Source organism: Malaclemys terrapin, chromosome 15, assembly GCF_027887155.1.
Source record: "Malaclemys terrapin pileata isolate rMalTer1 chromosome 15, rMalTer1.hap1, whole genome shotgun sequence".
Lineage (NCBI taxonomy): Eukaryota > Metazoa > Chordata > Testudines > Emydidae > Malaclemys > Malaclemys terrapin.
In genome coordinates, this window is record NC_071519.1 from 18,370,762 (window position 1) to 18,391,384 (window position 20,623).

Here is a 20,623-nt window from a genome sequence, read left to right on the forward strand (position 1 = left end):
CTGATATTCTGTGGTCAGGGAGTTCCACCGGCTAATTATACACTATGTTAAAAGTAGTTTTGATCAGTTTTAAATGTTGCCTTTTATTTTCAATGGCTGTTCTCTTGCTCTTGCATTATATTGGAGGATAAATAAGGGTGCCAGTCTTCTATCAGCTGTTACATTAAAAATAATTACAGCTCTACCTCGATATAACGCTGTCCTCGGGAGCCAAAAAATCGTACCGCATTATAGGTGAAACCGCGTTATATCGAACTTGCTTTGATCCACCGGAGTACGCAGCCCCCCCCCCCCCCCCGAGCACTGTTTTGCCGCGTTATATCTGAATTTGTGTTCTATTGGGTCGCGTTATATTGGGGTAGAGGTGTATCTCGATCATGTTCTCTTAATCTCTAAATTAAACGGTCCCAATCTTTTCCATTTCATCACATGGAATTTTTATAGCCCCTCTAAATTCCAATGTTTACACACATCCAACTGCAGCAGATAACATGACGTGAACCACCTTGTCGGGTGCCAAGAGGATGGACAGAAACAGAATCGGCATCCTCTGCCCCTGCAGTGTAATTGGCATACAGCAGAAGGCAGCCAGAAGTGTGTAGGACTGTCTGTAAAACGCCAATTATCAGTCACAAATGCGGTGACTATTTTCCCCTGAGCCCAAGTGCTGTACTTGATGCTGTCCAAAATGCCATCTCCTGCCCTGAAGAGCCTATGGCACGGAAATCTATTGCATCTAGCTGGCAGCCCTGCCTGCATGTATGTTGTGGAGGGAAGAGCCCTGGTTGATTGCAGAGACACAGCCACAAGAATCCACTCGTCCAGCTTCATCACTGCTGGCACAAATGTAAACACAAATGATCAACATTTCTAAATAAATCCCAAGGGAGCTGGTGCATTAAAATTCATCAGACAACTTGTTTCTGGTCACTAGCCCCTGTATACAAGGCCTCCTGCTAATAGATTTTATTTGTGATGCTAACAAACATTGCAGTCAGGTTATGTATGGAATTGAGTCAACGGAAATGGCAGTGGGCAAAATCCAAGGGCTACATGATAATTCCCCTTCCCTTGTGGGCAAGTCGCCTCTCTCTTTGGCGTGTTCCGTGCTATTGGAATGTCAGAAAGATGCAGAATAATCTCAGCCAGTCAGATCTCAGCTGATGCATCCCCCTGCAGCTTCTGTATACAAATCGGAACAGTTAGAATTGGGCTCGTCACTATCAGGAGCCATTAGTTTCTATCTGAAATGTTTCTGTGAGCGCCACTACAATTAAAACATTAAGAAGCCGGAAGAGCTGTAGCAGCCAGTGCCTCTATGCAGTGAGAGCACAAACAGAAACATTTCCAGTGTCGCTACACAGCCCTCATCCGAAGAACGCCAACTGTCCTGTAAACCGTTTCACTTTCACTGTCTTGGGAGTTTCCCCTTCTCAGCTGTGATAAAAGAATACAAATGCTGTGGATCAGGGATGCCAAACCCCTCCCAACTCTAGGGAGGTGTTTAGCCGGCTCCAGTGTTGTCCACTCTCTGTTTTCTCTCTGGTCTCACTGCAGTTATTTTTTCTTACAACTTCAGCTTCTGGAGTCAGGAGATTAGGTGAGAATCTCTGCTTTCAATTAAAAATAAGTTGGTCTCGCAGTTGTAGAGAAAAGCTCGAAACATGACACAAGCGCCCCCCTGAAGACTCAGAAAATAGAAGGCAAAATCTCCTGTATTTTTAAACCAATCTCTTGGTTTCGGAGGGGCCGCACTCGTGACTTTTGTACCCTCAGGACTGGCAACAATGCAGCCCCCAAGACTTCTTCAGATTCTGGAGAAGCTAAGCTTTCATTTAAAGATAACCAGAGTTTCCAGCCCTTGCGGTTGTGAAGGGGACCTGAATTTGACGTTATCTAGCATTGTCACTGTTGCATGTACTGCATGCTAAGTCGTAACACGAGAGGTCTCCAGCTTGTAAAACTAAACTGGCTCTTTACTAAGAGAACTATTTACAGAGGGGCTGCCGCTGGTATTCAGGCCATGTGCACACAGACTGACTTCCTAGTGCCTCCTCCAAACTCTTCCCTCCTGCAACCTGTGCTCTCCCCCCAAATCCCATGCAGGTTGGGTCAGTCAGAGCTGTAAAGGGAGATGAATTCCCCTGTTCATCTCAAAAGGGCTATTAACTCTGAAGCCCAGTAATGATACTTTAAAGGTCAGATAGTTTAAACAGTTTAGGCAACCACTGGTTCTGCTGTTCCTCCAACTGAGCCGGTACAAAAACACCACCTTGCTCCCTGCCCCACCCACCCCCTGTGCCAGCTCAACCCTTGAACTTCGGCCTGTAACTGCACCAGGCAGCCTCACATACATCTTTGCAGCTTTCCTAGGATGTGCAGAAGGGGGAGCCCTGCTGGATTACGAAGGGGCACTACAGGGGAAGCTCCCTGCCTGCATTGCTCTTGAATACCATGGGAGCAGAGACCCAGCTGCCGCTGAGCTCCGCATCCTGCAACTCTCCCATCTTGCTGTGGAATCTTGTGCTGTGAAGCTGGGGACACAGTGCAGGAGTGCCTGTTTGGACCAGCTGACGTAGAAACCCTTTGACAGGAGCTTTGGCATCACCCAGAGTTCATAGAAAGCATCTTTTAAGGCATTTTTATTCATGAGCTTTTATGATCAGAATAAAAACATCCGATTGGAGGCAGGATTGTCCAGTGGTTAGAGCACTAGCCTGGGACTCTGGAGCCATGAGTTTAGTTCCCTGTCGTGCCACAAACTCCCTATGCTGCAGCTGGGAGCTGGAATTCCCAGCTCGGGTGGATGTACACACGCCAGCTCTGCTCGAGCTGGAGCTGTGGTGGCATGGGCGGCGGCTGAGGCTGGCCTCCCGAGTATGTACCCTTGGGGTTGGGCGTGATTCTACTCAGGCAGCTAGCCCATGCCGTCGCGCCCACGCCGCTATTTTTAGCGCACTCACTCGAGCAGAGGAAGTGTGTGTACCTCTACCCGCACGCTCCCAGCTGCAGTGGGGATAAATGCCAAGGCCAGACGGGACCATTGTGACTATCTTGTCTGACCCCCTGCCAGAGACTAGCCCCACAATATTTTCTAGAGCAGAGCTTTTAGAAAAACATCCAGTCTGGATTGAAACATTTTCAGTGACGGAGAATCCACCAAAACCCTTGGTGAGTTGTTCCAATGGTTAATGACTCTCACTGTCAAAAATGCACGCCTTATTTCCTGTCTGAATTTGTCTAGCTTCAACTTCCTGCCATCGGATCGTGTTGGACCTTTCCCTGCTAGACTGAAGAGCCCATCATTAAATATTTGTTCCCCATGCAGGTACTTATAGACTGTCATCAAGTCACCCCTTCACCTTCTCTTTGTTACACTCAAAGTGCTCAATCTGTTTAGTTTATCACTCTAAGGGCTAGTCTACACTACCCGCCCGGATTGGTTGGGTAGAAATCGATCCTCGAATCGACGCGCTTACTCCCACCTTGTCAGGAGGAGTAAGCGCCGTCGACGGGGGAGCTGCGGCGGTCGATTTGCCGCAGTCCTCACAGCGGGGTAAGTCGAATAGGATATGCCGAATTCAGCTATGCTATTCGTGTAGCTGAATTTGCGTATCTTAAATCGACCCCCCCCCCTTAGTGTAGACCTAGAAAATCTGCCTAAGGCTAATCCTTTATCATTCTCATGGCTCTTCTGTGAACCCTCTCTAATTTATCACCATCCTCCTTGAACTGTGGACACCAGAACTGGACGCAGGATTCCAGCAGCGGTTGTGGCACTGCCAAATTTAGAGGTAAAATAATCTCTCTGCTCCTACTCGAGATTCCCCTGTTTATGCATCTCAGGATCTCATTAGGTCTTTGGTCATAGCTTCGCACTGGGAGCTCATGTTCAGCTGATTATCCACCAACACCCCAAAATCATTGTCAGACTCACTGCTTCCCGAGATAGAGTCCCCCACCCTGGAAGTATGGCCCACAGCCTTTGTTCCTAGACACATACATTTACATTTAGCTGTATTAAAACGCGTATTGTTTGCTTGTGCCTGGCTCACTAAGAGATCCAAATTGCTCTGTATCAGTGACCTGTCCTCTTCAGTATGTACCGCTCTGCCAATTTTTATGTCAGCTGCCAACTTTATCAATTAATATTTTGTTTTATTCCGGGTCACTGATACATTTTAAACAGCTTAGGGCCAACAACTTGCACCCCCTGTCGGACCCCACTAGAAATACACCTGCTTTTTGATGATTCCTTGTTTACAGTTCCATTTTGAGGTCTGTCAGTTAGGTTGTTTTTAACCCATTTAATGTGTGCCATGTACATTTTATATCATTCTAGCTTTTTAATCAAAATGTCGTGCAGTACCAAGTCAAAGACCTTGCAGAAATCTAAGTATATTACCTCAGCATTGTTGCCTTTTTCAGCCAAATTTGTAATCTCATCCAAAAAAAAAAAAAAAAAGAGATATCAAGTTAATCTGACAGGATCTATTTTTCATAAACTCCTGTTGATTTGCTTTAATTATATTACTCTCCTTTAATTCTTTATTAATCAAGTTCCATGTCAGATGCTCCATTATCTTGCCTGGGATTGATGTCGAATTGATAGGTTATAATTACCTGTGACATCCTGTTTACCCTTATTAAATAATGGCACAACATTAGCCTTCTTTCAGTTTTCTGGAACTTCCGCAGTGCTCTAAGACTTATTGAAAATCAACATTCATAGTCCAATCAGTTCCTCAGCCAGCTCTTTGAAAACTCTTGCATGCAAGTTATCTGAACTTCCTGATTTTAAAATGTCTAACTTTGCTTACTTCTGTTTAACTTCCTCCAGAGATTCCAGTGGACTGGAAAGAGTGTTATCGTCATATGATATGACTACAGCGTCTGTGTTTTCCCGAAATATAGAACAAAAATATTTATTGCCCAATTCTGTCTTCTCTGAATTATTATTGATAATTTTGAAATTTCCATCTAGTAATGGACAAATATTGTTGGCAGGATTCTTATTGTTCCTAATATACTTAAAATCCTTCATATGATCCATAACTCTGCTGACCATAGATTTCTCCTTGTGTCCTTTGCTTCCCTTATCAATTTTCTGCAATTCCTAGCTTCTGATTTATATTAATTACTGTTGCCTTCCCCTTGCTTCTGTTTATTATATATTTTATTTTTATAGCTGCCTTCACTTCGCCCTCTCAACCAGCTCAATTTTTAAACTAATATGGCCTCCTTCCTCGATTGTGGCTTTTTGGACTTCTAGTAAAGTATTCTCAAACAATTCCCAGTTATCATTTATGTTTCTCTGATTAAATTCTTCCCTCAGTGGATTTGGTGCATAATTGTTTTCAGCTTTGTGAAATTGCTTGTTTTAAAGCACCAAGTATTTATATCTCACTGGTTTGGACTTCATTCTGTTTGCACATTATAAATGTGATCAATGCAAACATATCCTTCACCTCTTCATTCCTCAGTTCACCATCTGTACAATGAGAATAGCAGCACTGCCCTGCCTCACAGGGGTGATTGGAGGGTAAATACACTGATGACTGTGAGGCACTCAACTACTACAGTGATGGGCGTACACAAGATAGATAACAACCGATGCTCACGGCTTCCTTGTTTCTGATCATTTTTATAAAACTAGTCCGTGTATAAACTATGTTTTGGGTTTATTGTTAAGAGGCGTCACCTGCCTACAGTTTCATGTGTTTAAAAACAAAATCTGTTTGTAAATTAGTGAGGCACAAAATGACGTTGGGCTCCAGCTCTGAAATTTCAGGTGCGGCTCCTAGACTCCTGCACGGATTTGCTTGTAACTTTCCAGACAATGAAATCGTTATCCTGAGAGGAAGTGCTGGGAGGGTAGGAGACGACCAGTGCCTGCTGATAGTGGGGGAGGGAGTGAGGGCAGCCAGCTTCAGCAGTGTTACTGAGCATGCTCAGTCCACGTACACGCCAAGCAGCCAATCTGGGGGGGCACAAGACCCTACATGCCGCCCATGTTTTCAAGCCTGACAAAGGATTCATACTGCACAAACTCAGTGCCGCCTTTAAGCATGGCACACCAGTGATGCCTGCCTATGGTTGGTACTGGGCTTTGAGAGCCTCCGATTACATGTGCTATTGCCGTACGAGGTGTCATTTACAGTATCGGTTTCACATTGTTCTGAGTGTTCAGAATTGTCAGCTGTGGAGTGTCCTCTGCTCTTGCGCCTGGTGCCCTGCCAGATCCTGGGATCTCAGTGGGTGCCGAGGGGCTCTGGGGTTTGATGCTCAGTTTTGGATGCTGCCCTTTGTCTGTAGTAGGGCTGGTTCCTGGGAGTCAGGATGCACCCATAGGACTGAATTTCTCTCTCTCTCTCTGTAGGTCTCTCTTCAGCGCTGCTGGAAGTCAACGTGGGACAAGCCTCTATCTCTACGATCCAAGGGCAGAGGGTGGTGTTGCCAATCTGGTACACGAGCGTCTCTCAGAGTCGTCCCTATGTCTCGTGGGTCCTTGAGAGACCTGGAGCCAATCGTTTGCAGGTAAAAGGCATGGGGGGCAGGGAGGTGGACACTTTGCAGGGGAGCTCAGGGCTCCGGTTGTGCCTCACTGGGGCACTCTGAGGGCTTGGCGAGAGGTCTCACAGCGAGAGGAGAGGCTTCACTGGTGACCACGGGTGAGAGTGTCAGCGGCTGGCTGCACCTCAGCTACCAGCTCCTCTCCCTTGGCTCCTCCATGCTCCTGTTAGGTTGGGAGGGGGAGCTGGGAGCTGCTCTGTCAGTGACCCGCACCTCATTGGGGGGCAAGTGTGACAGTGAATGAGTGCGTCCAGTGTGGGCTCCCTTGATGGCTGCTATGGCATAGGTCGCAGAGCCCTGCCTGGTGCATATGAGCCCACAGGGAATCTAGGTATTTGCCTGGAAAGTGGCCTAGGGCCTAGCTTCTCCTCCTGCCTCTGTGTCAACTTAGACTGACAAGGTAGGGGAGGGTATAACTTTTACTGGACTGACTTCGGTTGTGGAGAGAGACGAGCTTTCGAGCCACACAGAACTCTTCTTCAGGGCTGGGACAGGTACTCACCGCTAAATAAATCTGTTCCACTATTTAACTGTAACGCTCTCCGATCTGAAGCAGAGCTCTATGGAGCTCAGAAGCGTCTCTCTCTCCCCAACAGAAGTTGTTCCGATGAACGATGTTACCTCACCCACCTCGTCTCTCGTATCCTGGGACTGACACAGCTACATCAGCTCTGCTCATCTTAGACTGGTCATTCAGTCTGGGCGTAGGCACGGAACTAGGGGGGGCAGGGGGAGCTGCCTCACCCCCTGGCTTGAAGTGGTTTCCATCATATACATGGGTTACAGCGTGATTCAATGGCTCTCAGCACCCCCCACTATACAAATTATTCCAGCGCCCCTCAGTCTGGGACCCTGTCTGTAAAATGGAGATGGCCGCGTACGTCACTGGGGCTGTGGGACGCAAGGAAATATTTGTCAAGTGCTGTAGAAGACTAGTCAGTGGCAGAGGTGGGGATAAAACTTGGGGTCTTCCAGCTTCCTGTCCTGGGCTTAATCCCATGACTAGACAATGTGGATTCTGGAGATACCAGCTCCTCCCATGCAGCAACTTTTTCAAAATTTCCATGCGAGCATGGTGAGATTTGCTCACGGAACCGCTCTGCCTCCTCCCAGGTAAATGTGACCCAGGTTCACGCATGTTTCTGATGAAACTCTTGTACTTTTCTTTGCCCAGTCCTAGAAAAGAGGGCTCCCACCACCCCAAAAGATGTCCTGGGTTCATCTACGACAGTGGTTCCCAAACTGGGGTTCGTGAACCCCTGGGGGTTCGCAGAACGTTACAGGGGGTTCGCCAGAAAAATTTCACTGATGGTGGACAGAGGACCCTGGGCATTGGAGACAGCAGGTGGGACCTGGTTGCAGGGGAGACACCCCAAGCTCCAGGGAAAGTGGAGCCGGGCAGTTGGGGCTGGCAGCCTGATCCCCAGTGCTCTGTGGGGGGCTGGCAACCCGAGCCCCAGGGAGAGCGGCCAGGCAGTAGGGGCTGGCAGCCTGAGCCCCGTCCCCGTCAGTGGGGGAGCCGGCAGCCTGAACCCCAGCTCGAGCCCCAGGAATTTGCCAAATCTCATCTAAAGCCAGAACCACGGCCCTCCAGCCACAACCTCACCGGAAACTAGAGGTGGGTGAAAAATACTAAGCATTTTTCACAGAAAGTTTTGAATTTTTATCACATTTTTCAAAATTCCCCAAGAAAAATTTACAAAAACTTGAAATGGAAAAATGGTCCATTTTCAAAAACTGTTTTCATGAAACATTTTCTGATTTTTGAAAACCAAAAATGAATTTATTTTTATTAAAAATCATTTTTAAAAAAACAAAAGCCAAAAAAAATATTTTACAGAAACCTCTTTGGTTTCTGGTTTTTCTATGTTCGTTAAAAAAAGTTTCAATTAAAAATATTTTTCAGAGGTTCATAGATTCCGGGGCCCGGCAGTTGGGGCATCCATCACACTGAGAAAATTTAAACTTAAATCCCTGAAAATATTCATTTTTAGGAGGGGGTTCACGAGATTTCACAATTTAGTGAAAGGGGTTCGCGGGCTGTTAAAGTTTGGGAACCACTGATCTACGATATCTGGCCCCTACACCTGGGGATAAACATTGTGGAGGAGCAGCCTGTTCAGTGCGACGAAATGTCTTGTCCCGGGCATTGCAACACGTCGGTGTGACCAGGGCTTTCCAAACGCCGAGGAAAGTGTGTGTGAGGATGGGGTGTGTTGCATTTTTCAAGTGCTGCCGACTCCTGGTGTTGCACTGCCCAGTTTCGACAGAGCCACTTTGTTACTTGACTAGCTTTAATTTCCATCTGCTTTATCTGACTCCGAGCACAAAGGAGCATCTGTTGGGGTATCTCCATGGGGAGCGGTGTACAACAAGCTAACCAGATCGCTGACACGGACAATAGTGTATTACGTCGCCGGGAGGGCAGAGAGGGATGGAAGGGACCCATTGCAGCCTCACCAGGCCTGTGAGCAGTGAGAGGAGCCTGGAGGAAGGGTTCTGCGCGGGGACAGCTGGAGCTGGGCCAGGCTAGTGCATGCACTAAGGGGCCGGGAGAGCCCAGGGAAGGGACCACAGCTAAGTGCGGCTTCCTCCCTGTGCTGTACAGCAGTGGTTCTCAAAGCTGCTTGTTCAGGGAAAGCCCCTGGCGGGCCAGGCTGGTTTGTTTACCTGCCGCGTCCGCAGGTTCGGCCGATCGCGGCTCCCACTGGCCGCGGTTTGTCGCTCCAGGCCAATGGGGACGGCTGGAAGGGTGGCCAGCACATCCCTCGGCCCGCGTGTGTCGCCAGGTTTTGTCCCACAGACGTCTCTGAATTTTGTAATCGGTGGATTCCTGGTGAATGTTCAGAATTTGAAGGTTTGCTCCGTTGTGCATGGGCAGCCTTCATTCTGGCATTTCCTAACTCCTGGGCTCTTGACTTTGCAACTATAATGTTCTTTTAAAATGTCTTGTGTGTAATAAGTAAAGAAAGTGTGACTGGGGGGGTCATCAAATGAAATTAATAGGCAGCAGGTTTAAAACAAACATAAGGAAGTTCTTCTTCACGCAGCGCACAGTCAACTTGTGGAACTCCTTACCTGAGAAGGTTGTTAAGGCTAGGACTATAACAGAGTTTAAAAGAGAACCGGATAAATTCATGGTGGTTAAGTCCATTAATGGCTATTAGCCAGGACGGGTAAGGAATGGTGTCCCTAGCCTCTGTCTGTCAGAAGACGGAGATGGATGGCAGGAGAGAGATCACTTGATCATTGCCTGTTAGGTTCACTCCCTCTGGGGCACCTGGCATTGGCCACTGTCGGTAGACAGGATACTGGGCTAGATGGACCTTAGGCCATACCGGGTCAGACCATTCTTATGTTCTTATGTTGACTGAGAGACGGGGGCTGCTATTTGCCTCTGATGCGACGCCAGTGTGACTGATGCAGAAATGTCTACCTGAGTCTGCAGAGAACCTAGGGCGATCGCTTGTAGAGGTGTGAATTGTCCCCTCGTTCCCAGTGCAGGGTTAACTCAGTGCCCAGCGATGCGGATTTAATGGTCACCATGGTTAACTATTTCATTCCTTATGTAGGAAAGGAGAGGAAGGGTCACAGATCATCACTAACTCGGGTGCTTATTTGTGAGGACTCAGTCATCAGCAGTGACTCAGCGGGGGCTGATATTGAATAATGTGGGTGGAGTTTGGCAGAGTTTTACCACTTTTTTCCCCAGTTTGACCCCTATCCTCACTTGGGTTTCTCCCATAAAAAGGGGGAGGGATGGTGTCAGAACCGTTATGTTCAACTAAAAAATCATGAGAACAGCGGTTATGACAACGATAAAGCAGCACTGGCTCTTTACGAACCAGGGCTAGAAAAGTAAAGCAACTCAGAAGCTAGGAAGGCCCCCTAAGCCAAGAAATATATGGATGCTTCCAAAGTTTGCTATTTTTTTAAAATGAAATCAAACTTGGTTCAGCACCAACCCCACAGTGCGTTTCATGGCTAAGTCACCAGCCCCAAGAACAGAACTTCCCACACATTGTAGGATAGGTTGACCTGTGGACAACAGTAGTCAAATATTAGTGTTCTGGCTGGTTAAATCTGTGGTGACCCATCGGTACCTGCACAGGTGAGTCACACATTGGTCCAGAGCAGCATCCTCACCTTGGGACTGTTGGAGGAACAGCTGTGACGTTATGGTGCCAGTGTCTAGGCAGTATTCTGCTTTTGTTTAGATTCAAAAGCCCATCTAGTCTCAGTGCCTGCTCCCCCGTCCCTGTGACAGTCCTGTCACCCCCACGGCAACCCAGCACCATCGCTGTGAGGTGCCAGACTGTTACCGCGTCAGGTGGGGAACAGGCTGCAGGAGCTGATGAACTGCCGAGCCTGGATCGTGACTCCTTCCCATGTGCTGAGAGAGGAGAGCTTGCGCTCATCCAGCGGGACAGTTTGGTTGAAATGGCTCAGTCCCGTGAGTGGTGTCTCTCCGGATCCCGTCCGCCACGGATCTGAGCCCTTTGAAGTCCAGCAGAAACGGCTTTGTCCCCCAGCTCCTCTCCGCTCCCATTTTCCTTCTGCCCTCACCTAAGCTCAGGCCTCGTTTGACCTTTGTTAGAGGCGTAGCTCCTGCTCTGTCCTGCACTCTACCACGCTGCTCGGGGCTCTGCAGTGACGGTGGCTCGGCCGCTGCCACCTCCTTCGGGGAGTCTGTGGCATTGCTGTAGTTATCGTGGCTCTTAAATTTACTTCACTGTCTACCATCGCCTCTGTGCATCTGCCTCAGCCCCATCGCTGCTGCGTCTCCTCTCCCAGGAGCTCCTTTCACTGGCTTCCCCACGTAGCAGCTCTCCAGAGCCCAGCATGTGCAAAATGCTCCTGCCGTGCCCACCTCCTCTCGTGTGACAGACGTGCGACTCCATCCTCTGTGTCACTACACGCTCGCGGCGAGATCCAGCCCCTCCTGGGTTTAAAGCCCAGGTGACTTACTCACTCTCTCTCCTCTGACCTAGCACTGGGCTTCCCACGACGGGTGCGAGATCCTTCTTCCCTGCAGCTCCTGCCACTCTCTGGGACAGCCTCCCTGGATCTCTGCACCACTCCCGTTTCCAGAAGCCATCTGAGCACAGGGCCTTTTCTCCCTGGCCCACTTCACTGTCCCCCTAATGTCCTGTTTCACTGGAACCTTGGTAGCGCTGCACTCTGGGGAGCGTGGGGATGTTCTATTACACGCTGTGTAGCCTCGGCTTCCCCGTCTTTACTCTTTGTCCTGCCCTCTCTCAGCTACGCTGATCCCTGGAAAGTATTCGGTGTCCTCATCAGCCCCGTCCCAGCATCTCCTCTTTCCCAGCTCCCTTAGTCTCTCCGCCATTCCTTACCCTCTCCTCCGTGGGTCATGCTTGTTGCTCTCCGTTGCTTCTCTCATGTTTTATTGCGGGCTTCCCAAGCCCTAATCCACAGAGGGATTGATAGTGAGGATTGACTGCAGTGGAGCTGCCCCCTGACGCCCACTGGACCCGGCTATTAGTGGTTATGATGCAATCTGGAGATGTGCCTCTTGAAGCCAAAGCAACTCCCTTGCCCCCTGATGGCTGCAGGACTCCCAGGTGCATTGTATTCTCTTCTCTTCTCTTCTCTCTTCAGATACTGACGTACATGGACGGGACGGTGAAAGTGCAGGAGACGTACCTGAAGAACCGGACTGGCTTTGTGTACCCTATGCCTTTCTTCAACATTTCCATTGCCATTAACAACACCCAGGAAATGGATTCTGGCGAATACATGTGCACAGTCAACATTGTGGATGACGATACCATCAATGGGAAAAATATTGGACTCATCAACCTCACCGTTCTGGGTAAGTTCTGGGTCCTCGTGTGCTCCCTCCCAGCCCCGGATGTGCCCTTTTGGGGCTGTGGGGGCTGATGCAAGGCACCAGGGTGGGCCCAAATGGGATGTGCAGCTCCATGCTGGGCAGTTTGTGACAGCACCACCTGTGGTGGGCATCAGCTGGCTGCTGCGGGGGGAGAGAGATGAAAGATAAAAACTGTTCCTGTAACAGACTTGAGTTTAATTGTCCAGAAACTGAGGGTTGTGGTCCGGACCACAAAGACGGTCTGTTACCACGGTGATGAGTGCAGTGTAAAAAGGAGAATTGGATAGGGTCTCTTGTCATGATCACATCCCATAGCCCAATGCACTAACATAAAACCTCATGACCGAAAGTAAAGAGCGAGTGCCTCAAGGTGATACGCTAGGTCCCGGATTGATTAGTGATAATCCAGAAAGTGAAGGTGGGGGGGGCAGTAAGGTAGCAAAATTTGCAGATGACCGTTATTTGGGTTGTTCAGGACCATAAAGGATTGCGAGACATCTCCGAGACCAAACCAAGCTTAGGGGAAGGGGTCACGTGAAGTCCAATGAAATTCAATGGTACTAAATTGGAGGGAGAAACGTAAGCTATTCGTACACCTTGCAGGGTTCCCAATTATCTGCATCAACTCAGGAAAGGGACCTGAGCATCTCTGCAGATAGCTCAATGGAGCCTCTGCTCAATGCACAGCGGCAATCAAAAAGCAAACAAGCTGTTGGGAGGTATAAGGAAAGGGATGGAAAATAATTTGGAAGATATTATAATGTCATTGTAGCAATCAGTAGAGCAGCGGGGTGCTGTGCGCAGGATACTGCAAAGCTGGAGGTGGTTCAGAGAATGGTACAGGGCTGGACAAACTCGATAAAGAGAAACGGAATTTGGGGGTTATCTTAGAAGGGAGATGAATAAGAGAGGGACATGGAAAGTCTATTGAATAATGAACAGTCTAGAGAAGGTACATTGGGAGCTTCGGTTCTCCTACACAAATAAAGGGACAGTAACTGTAATTTAAAGGTGGCACATTCAAAACCAATAAAAGCAAATACTTTTTCACTCAGTGCATAATTAGCTGTTGGGACTTGCTGCAACAGCATGGCATTGACACCAAGAATTGAACAAGAATCAAAGAGGGAGTGGCCATTTATATGGACACCTAGAATACCCAGGGTTACCATAGTTAATGCCAAGAAGGTTTTGGGGAGGGTATTAAACCTCCTGCTTCAGGGCTTGGGCTGGTCGCTGCTAGCGATCCGGATGAGACCTTATGTAAGGGCAGATCACACCACATCATCATGCTGTGAGGTTCTTACATCATCTTCTGCCGCTGTCAGACAGGATCCTGGGCTAGATGGATCTTGTGTCTGATCCGGTCTGGCAATGCCGGTGTTCTGATGCTGTAACTGAGACTTTCCAAACAGCCTAGGGGATTTAGAAGCATGTCTCTCATTCTAGTTAACCGAGTGGCTTGTTGCGTTGTGGCACTAGGGCCTGGCATAAATCTTGAACCGTATCAATATTGAATGTGTGGGACGTCTTGAAAGTTCAGAAATCAACGTTTCGACAGAACCTCACCACAACTCCATCCCCTGCTGTCATCTGTGGACAGCTCTCGGGATCTGGCTGTTGCTGCCCTTCGGCCTGCCGCAGCGAGACACCTCTAACCTGACCAGATAAGAGGTTGGTTTCAGTGCAGTAAACTTACCATTGGAACACGGGACACTGCTGATGCTGCGCTGTGTGGTTGCTTTAGGGAAACGAACCATTTACTGGGCATTGCAGATCCACCTGGAGCCGGGGTGGTTTCCTGAGTTGTTCACAATAACAGCCGCTGAGGGGTTTTCTCTACAGCGTTGGCAGCAGAGCCAGAGCTAGGAAAGTGAGGGTGCAGGTTTCAAGCTTACATGACTACTCTGGATTTCCGGTCTGGATTTGTTCGGTGCTGCCTGTGGCCAATAGATGGCGCTGTTTCTTTTTGCAAGTTACAGCTGGAACTAGGCCCTATAATGATGTCCGCATTCAAAAGGCACTAACCCGTCTTCTCCTCCTGCTCTCTCCAGTTCCTCCATCCCCCCCGACGTGCCAGATCCATGGGAAACCCTACCTTGGGGGCAACGTCACCATGAGCTGCAAGTCATCCTTCAGCAAGCCCAGCCCCAAGTACAGCTGGCAGCGTACCGCCCCCAACACCCAGGTCTTCTTCGCACCAGCCCAAGGTAGGAATCCCCACCCTGAGTGCACCAGGATCGTGGCACTGACTGGGTATCAAGCAGGAAACCCTGATGCTCTCACCAAGGGGTCTGAGTGGCTGGGGCAATGTGGGAAAAGGGAGGAGGATCATTCTCACCAGGCACTGGCTTCCCCGTGGTATTCGCCTGGCTTGTGGCCAGTTTGGAGCAGGTCCATGGACCAGGCGTTCTGTGCTATCAAACAGCTGCACACTCGTGCCAGGCACCAGGGGTAACATTGCAGCATTAAACTACCGGGTGTGTTCTATTGTGTGTGCACCCGACTCCATTCCTACCCAGCTGGACCAGTCACCTGGGGGAATGTGCATCTGTCGGCTCTGCAGTTTAACGTCCCCACCACTTGGGGAGAACGCTGTGTTCAGTCTGACTTCCCTCCCAGCTCTGAAACGGCTGGACCTCGCTGGGCTGAATCCTCAAAAATCCCCATTTGGGCAGAGCCCGAGCATGGAAAACGGCAGCCCAGGAGGTGACTGTTCTGAGCACACGGAGTCAGGGGATTTGCATGGGAACTTCACGGGCTGCCACATCCAGAGCTGCAGGGGGGTGGAGAAAAGGTCAGGGAGTCCTAACTTAGTAACAGATGGAATCTTTCAAACTCCCTTCTTTGATTTGATCCTCCCTTCTCTCTCTGCCTTGCTGGAAGTCACGTGTGTTCCTTACAGGGACCCTGGTTCAGAAGGGTAGTGACTGTATAACAGAGTGGAAGGGTGGCATTGCGGTTAAGTCAAGGACTGGGAGGAGGGAGATCTGGGTTGAATTCCCAGCTCTGTCACCGACTCCCTGAGTGGCTGTGGGCAAGTCATTGAATGTCTCTGGCCTCAGCTCCCCACCCTTCCTTTCCCCCGCCCTTTGTCCTGTCTATGAAGCACTGGAATGGGTTACCTAGGGAGGTTGTGGGATCTCCTTCCTTAGAGGTTTTTAAGGTCAGGATTGACAAAGCCCTGGCTGGGATGATTTAGTGGGGATTGGTCCTGCTTTGAGCAGGGAGTTGGACTAAATGACCTCCTGAGGTCCCTTCCAACCCTGATATTCTATGATTCTATGTAGATTGTAAGCTCTATGATGAATATGTACGTATCCCACACCTAGCATGATGGGTCTCTGATCTTAGTTGACGCTGCGATGATACAGATCCTCCCAACACCGAGTGGGACTTTCAGGGGGAAGAGATGTCAGATGAGCGAATTTAGCATTTGAACTAGTCAGATTTCTGTCAAGCATGCAGCATAGCATAGCAGGCATTCCTTTTCCCCTGCCTGGGGATTTATGCAGACTGGATCTCTTGGTTAGTGGAGTTCTATTAGTCATGGTCACTTCTCCTAATTCGCATTGTCCCCCCTGCTCCTGATGTCTGCTCTTGTGTTTAATTAAATACCGGAGGACTGTTTTATGAAGGGAAGAAGTCAGGAAATGTAAAAGGGCAGGTTCTCACAGCAACATGCCCTCCCCTGGTGGTGCACACTCGCCCACCTGGCGTGCAGCACCCCCTTCGTTGCTCGTCAGGCTGTTACATACCGTTGCCACACTCGGTTCTCGGTATGCAGCGGCTTCCTTGACTTCCCTGCCTTTCTCTGAACTGAGTTCTTGATTGGCTCTAGAGCAGAGAGAGTCAGCCTTGGACGTTTAGTATTCCCAACCCCCACTAGGAAAGGTTTGGGGTTGTTGGATGTGTGGGTTAGCTTGGGCCTCTCTAACAAATTATTTTAATATGCTCATGGAAAGTTACAGGTACGGGTGTGACTCCTGAGTCAGGCTGGGAGGAGAATACAATGTGTGCACTCAATAGCTCGTTTCACCGAAGGATCTCCAAATATTTCCATATCCATTACGCTAATACCTCTGTGAAGTGGGGCAGGTATTCTCCCCCTTTCATAGGGATGTTGCTGAACGTCCAAGAGGTGAAAGGACACCCAGGGCCTTACAGTAGATGGCAAAGCTGCGAATAGACCTCAGGAGTCCTGACTCCCAGTCAGGTTCTTGAAGAGTCACTGCCCTACATGGTGGTTGTAGGTGTGTCAGTCCCAGGATATTACAGAGACCAGGTGGGTGAGGTAATAGCTTTTATTGGACCAAGCGTCTCTCTCTCACCAACAGAAGTTGGTCCAGTAAAAGATATTCCCTCACCCACCTTGTCTCTCTACATAGTTTTAAGCACAGTAACAATTCTGGCAGGTAACATCATTTGTCACGACCCCTCGCAGGCATCAGTACGGGCTCATTGTCTCTGGCTCTCCCGCCACCACCAGCCTTACACTAACCGCCTGGCCAAAGTTACGCTAATTATGCTCCTCTTGTTACAATGGAAGAGAGGGTTGGGGACGCTTTGCCTGACCTCCGGGATGAGTGTCATTCCCGTTGACAACAGAGCTGCTGACATTTCACAGCTGTCAGGAAATACACTCGTTCCTCCATTTTTACTAGTGTCCAGCTTTACAGCCACGGCACGTTAGCTGTTTCTCGGCTTTCCTTTTCCTTTACGACTTCCTGACTTGTAGCATCTCGGCCCTGTAGGTGAGGCCTGTCCTAGGACACTTCCCTGGGCCGCAGTATTCGCTGCCACTTGCTATCTCCAGTGCCTGCCCGTGGCTGGGCTCTAAGCCATGCTAAGAGGGTGGGTTGCTTGTAGGGCTCTCCCCCTCCCCACATGTCTGCTCACCTGCAAACAGCAGTGGAGGCTCAGCGGCCATACAGCAGACAGAGACTGCTTTGCAGGGGCGTTACACATGCCAGTGTTTAGTACAAACCATCAGTACCAGATTGACGCACAGGGAACAAACGTCTGGAGCCAAATGCATCGCTAGCGTAACTCCCCTGGAGTCGGTGGGATTCTGCCTGGGGTGAGTTGGGCTACTGACGCCAAGGCTTTGCTGCGGGATGTTTCCTCTATTCCCAGCCTCTCGGGAAGAATAGCTGAACGGCTCGGATGGCTCCCAGAGACTCGTGGGTGATTAGATACACCCCTGAGTATCTCATCCAGCAAGCAGGTCATCAGCCAGAGAACGTATCCTGCTTCCCATCAGGGTCTGCACCCCGTCATCACAGCATCACTAGCATTATTCATTATTACCGCAGTCCTCGGGGACCCCCATCAGGCTCAGAGCCTGTGGCGCTAGGTGCTGTACGAACAGAGGATACCCAGGCACTGGTTTTTAATTTGTGAAGTGTGATGAGGGGAAGGGATATTGCCAAGGGATGAGGAAGGTGTGGAATTTTCAGAAGTGCCTAAGTCACTCAGGGTCCGTCTGCCTTGCACAGGAAGCTGTGACTGCCGCGTGGGTTGGCATATCTGTGCCAGCTGTAATCTAGCTAGCACAAATAACCATGGTAGTGAAGGTACGGTGGCACAGGCTTCAGCATGGGCTAGTTGCCCCCATGCAAACCCACTCTGTGTATCTACTCGGGTCCATGCTGTTCTCCTTACTTGTGCTCGCTAGATTCAAGCGGACATGGGTGTGCCTGCCACATGACCGTCACACCTGAATTTGCGCTGTAGCCGTACCCTTAGGCTCTTTGCAAAGCTGTACCCTGTGTGTGTACGTACCCTGTGGGCTGCTCTACCGTCGGCAGAGCCCCAGTGAGCACGTGTCTGAGGAGGACACGCAGGTGTAATCTCTTGCTGCCAGCACCACCTGTGGTGATTGTGCAATTGGTTTTACGTGGGTCCTTTTTTGTCCTCCCTCCCATCAGACCCCTTCCACTTTTCCTCTTTGAAATACATTAGTTACTATGGAAACAGTGTCACTGGTGTAAGTGTAGCTTAATAACGTGCTGAGCGCAGTAAAAAGCGAGGGGAGGTGGAGGGAGGGGTGTTCCTGGCTAGTCACCACTAGCCGGGCCTTTGCTGATCCCTAAGGTTTCTGCATGGGGGAGTGTGGCACAGTCTGCCTTTGTGGGCTCCTGGATGGTTGGCGCTGTCCTGTCCCCTCTATGGGTGCTGCTCAGACTCCCCTAGGTTTCTGATTGGCTAATCTCAGTGCTGTGTGGGGTTGTGCAATGAGATCTTAGGAGCCTGTCTTCACTGCCGTCCGTGTAGACGGACCCAGTCTAGCTTTGATCCCGCTAGCTCGGGTGCCAATGACAGCAAAGCTGTGGCAGCACGGGCTAGCCACTCGAGTACATACCCAGCCTGCGCTGCCACGTGTGCTTTATGGTTCCCGAGCTAGCGAGATCAAAGCTAGCTCCGGTGCGTCTCCGTGTGCAGCAGTCACGCCTTTAATTGCAGTGTGGACATAGCGAGAGCTGAACAGCTGGAGGCTGGTGGTGGTAGGGCTCCGCTCTCATGGCCCTGGCTAGAGTCGGAGTTTAACAAGGGTGCCAAACCCATCTGGCTACTGCAGTCTGCGGCTTTAGGCACACGCAAAAATCTAAATAAACCCTGCAGCTGCCACGTATGTACAATAAACTTAATACAAAGCGTGCAAACCTAAGGAGGCCAACAGAAATGTATTACTGTGCCGCTCCGTTCACCCCCTGAGAAATCACTATGCCACTGGAGTGTTACTCCCCACCCCAGACTGATACCTCCTTTCTGCCCCTCCCGTCTTCCCCCCGAAAACCTGGCAGAATAAATGGGCTTGATTGCAACTGCTAAAGGCCAGTAGGCTTGGGCCGTGTCAGACTGTAGTGAAGGGCCCTGGTTCAGTCTCCCTTGATGCTGGCAGGGAGGGGCTTGTCTTGGCAGCTGGCTCTGGTTACCGACTGGGGATGTTGCCTTTTCCGATGGTGCTCTGTACTGGAGCAGATGGGAAGCTGACGAGCACCCTGGGCGCAGCCATTTTCTGGAAGGTTTGTTCTGTGGGAATGGCTGTTGGCCAGGCCGGCACCTGCTGCTGCGGCCTGTTTCCAGCAGCAGCCAATATCTGCCACCCCGCAGCTCCTTTCCAAAGCTCTGGTGAGGGTTAAACTCTCCGCTGAGCCTGTGGTCCCCAGGGCAGTGCTCCGAGGCTCCCCCGCGGCTTACACCGAGACGGGTCACGTCAAACGGGCTGTCAGCAACGCGGGTGCCGCTTTGGGCTCGGCCGCAGTGACGGAAAGGCGACACGGGCTCTGCAAGTGCTGTGTCGTCTTATGCCAAGCTGGCAATGGGCAGGATTTGTGGAAGGAACGAACACACACACACACACCCCGTGTCTGCATGGTTTAGAGAACATCTCTCTTAAAAGAAGCCCCGTGGTGTGGGGAACATACGCACTTTCACTGGTTTGCTATCCGGGCTACAAGCGCCTGCAGCTGTGGGCAAAGTGGCCTAAACATCCCTTCTGCACCGGGAAGGGACACAGCGCGCTCTTTGTTTCAACAATCCTTTCAAAGGGGGATTAAATATCTGACCTTTCTTGCCACAAGCTCCGCCCCCACGGGCCTCCGTTCACATAGAAGCACCTACACCTGTGATACAGGCGGCCTCTTTTTAACACCCTGAGCTCTGGGTCACAGAATACTGCAGTCATCAGAGATGCAACAGCGCTGGGGATTAACCTTCAAACAGCGCCTCTTTGCCAAAGCATTCCTTTGCGATACAGCACAATGGCTGTGCACAGCGTGGTCCTCGCTGCTCTGTTAGGAGCAGGGCTCTGGAAGCAGGGGCAGAGATGTTTAGAGTTTATTCATTTAAAAGCTTTAAATATTGTGCGGAGCCATAATAAATGGGGGTTGTTTTGGTCAGTGAACCAGAGCGTTGGGCATGCAAGCGGCAAATGGGGAGTTTATTTGATTGTGCTGTTCAATAATGTTGCTTTATGAAAATGGCTAAACTCCAATATAATACATTCACACACACACCGTTTCAGTGTGAAACAGCGATGGTTGCCCTATACCCGTCACAGAATCACAAACGCAAAGCACTATAATGTTAAGCCACATAACAGTCCATCCCCTCTCCTTCTTCACCCACACGCATGCTCTACCACTGCGACAGCTACGGCACACCACATCGCGACCTTAACTCTGCCCCCTT

At 49.9% G+C, this 20,623-nt stretch overlaps 1 protein-coding gene across 1 annotated transcript in view; it reads left to right on the top strand.

Annotated features, from left to right (window-relative positions):
- ESAM (endothelial cell adhesion molecule) overlaps positions 1 to 20,623 on the top strand; it is an 89,355-nt gene that overhangs the window by 60,760 nt on the left and 7,972 nt on the right. The window contains exons 2-4 of the mRNA XM_054005378.1: positions 6,380 to 6,537; positions 12,196 to 12,409; positions 14,482 to 14,637. Of these exons, the coding sequence (XP_053861353.1) occupies positions 6,380 to 6,537; positions 12,196 to 12,409; positions 14,482 to 14,637 (528 nt within the window). The remainder of the gene's footprint in view (positions 1 to 6,379; positions 6,538 to 12,195; positions 12,410 to 14,481; positions 14,638 to 20,623) is intronic.